Here is a 4,187-nt window from a genome sequence, read left to right as displayed (position 1 = left end):
AACCACCAGCATCAGACCTCCAGAACCACCAGGATCAGACCTCCAGAACCACCAGGATCAGACCTCCAGAACCACCAGGATCAGACCTCCAGAACCACCAGGATCAGTCCTCCAGAACCACCAGGATCAGTCCTCCAGAACCACCAGAATCAGTCCTCCAGAACCTCTGGACCATGGTTGGAAATGTTCTTGGAGTTTAATAAATACTCACAGAAGTTTGCTTGAGATCATTATAAGAACAAGAAAAGGAAATAAGGGAATTGCTTAAAAGAGAATCAAGTTACAGAAAGAAATCAGAATATTAAAACAAATGTAAGATTTGATAATGGATATTTTAATCATTCAGGCCCTCAAGATATAATCGACTTAAAGGGAAATATTCCATTCATAACATGTCATTAAAATATGGCAGGAGCCAAGGGATAAGGATGTTATAGGAAGACATTTCTATAGGTTACCAACGATCAGATAGTGGAAGCCAAAGAGGAAATTATCATGACTCAATAATAAGCTGGACATAAAGTCTGAATAATTCTTTGTTCTAAATAGAAAAAACAACAGGAGGGATTTTTAGTTATTTCAGTTCATTAGAAACCTGAAACATGTCCAAATAGAAATCATCAATTATAAAGAAAGCATCAAAGCTTAAAAGCAGGTCTTAGTAAAGAGGAGAGGTCGTTTTCTTAACATTAGAAAATATATTTACAAATATCTGTAATCATTCAATACAATATTAACATATAGAGTTATTCAACTGAATTTAAATATTAAATGTTTACATGCGATTTATCTCCTCCGGTCTACTAGGTGGCGGTAAACACCGGCAGTAGTCATTTAAATTCTAAAACAGTAGAAGAAGAAGAAAGAGGCGGCACCTCGACACCAATACAAACCAAAGAAGAAGAGATTGAGCGCGGGTTGTTTGAGTTTCGGTGAGTTTGATTACATATAAACAACCTTCATTATTGTTTTTCTTATGGGTTGTTTTAATCAGAATAATTTTGTTAAAAACGTCACAATAAACGGATGTCATTATGCTAGTAAAATAACCCTAATAAACTTTACTTAAATCCGCTCAGTTTAGAGATGGTCTTCCAGCCAGACTCTGCTTGAATTCGGCCAGTTTTTAGATTTTTAGCTTCTTTTTCAGATACATTAATAGGCAGAGGCCCAGAAAAGACAATTTACTGATTATTAGGATAAACACACACGTTCGGCCTCGTAGTTAGCTGTAATTATGAGAGATTTATTTGAGTTTTTACGTCCGGATGTGTATTTCATAAAACTCGCTCATAAAAGCCAGACTTAAAGACCTTTTCCGAATCAAGTCAGGGTCAACATGTCAAGCCGCCTTGATTAGATTTCATCTAAAGGACGCATCGCTGGTTTAATGTCACTAAATGAGACAGATTTAACTGATCAGTTTCCGTGCAGTCGATCAGAGTTCACAGAAAAAACGTGAACGCGCACCGTGTTTCTAGATCAGAGCAGCAGCTCCTGGTAGATAGAAGCACCTGAGGAGTTTTAGAAATCACTGAAAAATAAGATAAATATTAATCCATCAATGAAACAAGGGGACGGGGGACTGTTGCTGATAGACTAAATGTGTAAATTGTCACCGTTTCATCCTGTAACTTCATTATTTTAGTGGGAATGTTGTCAAATTCTTCCGTCCCATTTTAGTCTAGTTACAATCTAGATAGTTCAGCTCTATAAACTGTGTTTACTTCCGGTTTAGTCGGTAAGATATCACTGTTGATTAGTGGTGTTTAATAAGGCATCTTGAAGCGCTTAGATTCATTGCCAAAATGCTGTGTTGATACTGTTGCAGAATACTGACACCTGCTGGACATTTAAAGACACTACAGCCAGCTTATTTGACTAAACTGAATTGATTTGATGACCCAGTACAATGATATCATTTAAGTTATTCTAGGTTATATTGTATTAATTCATATTACTTCATATTTAATAGAAAATGTATATTTTTTTATATTTTTAGATGCAGCAATAAATAATATAAACATGAAAATTTAGGGGAAAATGTGAGTGAGGATGCTTGTGGAACCGGATTTTAAATAATAATTATAAAACAATAAGTACAGTAAAAACAGTATATAAACTAAGAGTCAATTTGAAATTAACTTAAGGATGACATAACGAGAAAATAAAAATTAAAACGCAGCGGCTGATCCGTTCCTTTTCCTTTTAGGCTGCTCCAATACTCTTGATCATTTGAATGATAAACGGCTAATGATCAGACCTTTTTGGGTTTTGTTTATTTTTAGCAGATTCGTGGCATTGACGGATCTGTTTTTAAACAGAGTTTAGAGCCTCAGTCAGTCAGAAACAGCTCCCGTATCGGTCGCCTGACTTTCTGGAAACTGACACAGATTTTTCCTCTATGAGCCTGATGCATCGCTGTTTCTGGATCAATCACTAGATCCTCTAACAATCACACAACGTAGCTTCAGCTCCACTTCAGAACAGATCTACAGACCAGCATGACTTTGTTCCAGGTGTGGGAAGCAGTTCTCCCGTCATGGAGTCCACAGAGAACAGGTATGCCCACCTGCTGCAGCCAATCAGAGAGCTCACCAAGAACTGGGACATCGACGTGGCGTCTGAGCTCAACGACTACCTAGAGGAGGTAAACTGTGAATGCAGTGTGGTTGAGATGAATCTCCGAGGACTGAGAGGCTTCTGCTGCTCAACTCGTCTTTTCTCCATCAGCTGGATGAGATGTGCATCACCTTTGATGGAGGGAAAACCAGGCTGAACTTTGCAGAAGCTGCGCTGCTCATCCAGGGATCCACCTGCATTTACAGCAAGAAGGTGGGTGAGGAGGGCGGAGCCATGATGGGAGGTCAGCTGGGTGGGTGGAGACATCTGGGGGGGTGAAGGTGTCTCTTCCTGAGGGTCTCTGCTTGTTCCAGGTGGAGCTTCTTCACACCCTGGTTTACCAAACGCTGGAGTACATCAATGACAAGAACAAGAAGTAAGCAGCGCCGTCACAGCTGGGGGGAGGGGGGGCCGGGTCAGGGGGGGGTCTCATGGTTCTGATTCTGTTCTGGTTTTTTTTACAGGCGGAGCAAAGAGGCGGCGGAGGCTCAGAACGGCGCTGCAGGGGAAACGCAGACGAGCTACGATGACGACGACGCGTCTGTGAGAACAAAGGCCTACCTTTTGGTTTGGTGGTTTGTCCAGGGCATTCTGGGTAATGTAGTCTGTCCTCCGTCTCCTTCAGTTCACTGCTCTGGACCTGGAGGTGCGTGACTCGTCCCAGAGGTCGGACAACAGCACGGTGAGTTTGAGCCCTGCGGACGCCTGGAGAAGCCTGGGGATCTCCTCACTGACCCACATGGTTCCTTTCAGAGCGTCAGGATCGTTCCTCTTCCTCCAGAATCGCTGATTCCTCCTGAAACCCAGGAGAAGAACAAGCTGCCTCTCATCAGGTCTGCTGTCCTGAACTGTCCTGGTCCCTGACCTGCTCTGCTCTGACTGACCGCTGTCTCTGGCTCTCAGTGTGAAGGGCGAGGTGGTGTGCAGCCAGAAGGACTTCAGGATGAACCTGTTCATCCCAGGATCGAAGGACCTGATCCTGCTAATTCCTCGATCGACCGCGTCTTCCAGTTTCCTGCTGGATCAGCACCTTGAACCCTTCGCCACGCAGCATCCAGGTCTGTTCTTCTGTTGCAGGACTTCTCGGTTTCTCTGTAGCAAGAAGGTTCCTCAGATGAGACAGATTCTCTCTGATTCCATAGCAACCCAACAGACCTAGAACCTGCTAAGATGATCAGAGCAGGTTTGTAGATATCAGAAGAACTTTGTACACACTGATGTGTTTGGATTTATGGGCTGCATCTTCCAAGGACGCGGTAAACCTGGACTGGATCCTTTGAATTACGTGGAAATAAGGAATTCAAACAGGTCCAGCCTTCGGCGGCCTTCACCGCCTATGCTCTGTTGCTTAGCAACAGTGATGGTTGACACAAAGCAGGGAAAGTTGAATACCGAACTTTCCAAACTGTTTCTTTTTAAAGTCTTAAGGAAGCAGCTGTTCCAATCGTTGCATTTCCAAATTCTCCAGAGTGGTGCACGACTTTAAATGAGTGAATAAAGTGAATGTGATTGGTCGATTATCAAGGGGGCGGGATTGTTGTGGCGGAAGGTTCACAAGTATGTTT

At 42.7% G+C, this 4,187-nt stretch overlaps 1 protein-coding gene across 1 annotated transcript in view; it reads left to right on the top strand.

Annotated features, from left to right (window-relative positions):
• The first annotated feature begins 872 nt into the window (after nt 1–872).
• ncaph2 (non-SMC condensin II complex subunit H2) overlaps nt 873–4,187 on the top strand; it is a 12,421-nt gene continuing 9,106 nt past the window's right edge. Inside the window, exons 1-8 of the mRNA XM_015387734.1 lie at nt 873–932; nt 2,520–2,650; nt 2,734–2,835; nt 2,937–2,998; nt 3,087–3,165; nt 3,248–3,304; nt 3,376–3,455; nt 3,526–3,680. Coding sequence (XP_015243220.1) covers nt 2,543–2,650; nt 2,734–2,835; nt 2,937–2,998; nt 3,087–3,165; nt 3,248–3,304; nt 3,376–3,455; nt 3,526–3,680 — 643 coding nt within the window. The 5' untranslated portion in view covers nt 873–932; nt 2,520–2,542. The remainder of the gene's footprint in view (nt 933–2,519; nt 2,651–2,733; nt 2,836–2,936; nt 2,999–3,086; nt 3,166–3,247; nt 3,305–3,375; nt 3,456–3,525; nt 3,681–4,187) is intronic.

This window comes from Cyprinodon variegatus, unplaced genomic scaffold (genome assembly GCF_000732505.1).
Source record: "Cyprinodon variegatus isolate N-32 unplaced genomic scaffold, C_variegatus-1.0 Scaffold402, whole genome shotgun sequence".
Classification (NCBI taxonomy): Eukaryota; Metazoa; Chordata; class Actinopteri; order Cyprinodontiformes; family Cyprinodontidae; genus Cyprinodon; species Cyprinodon variegatus.
Note: the sequence above shows the minus strand (reverse complement) of the source record. Positions and strands in the feature narration are given on the sequence as shown.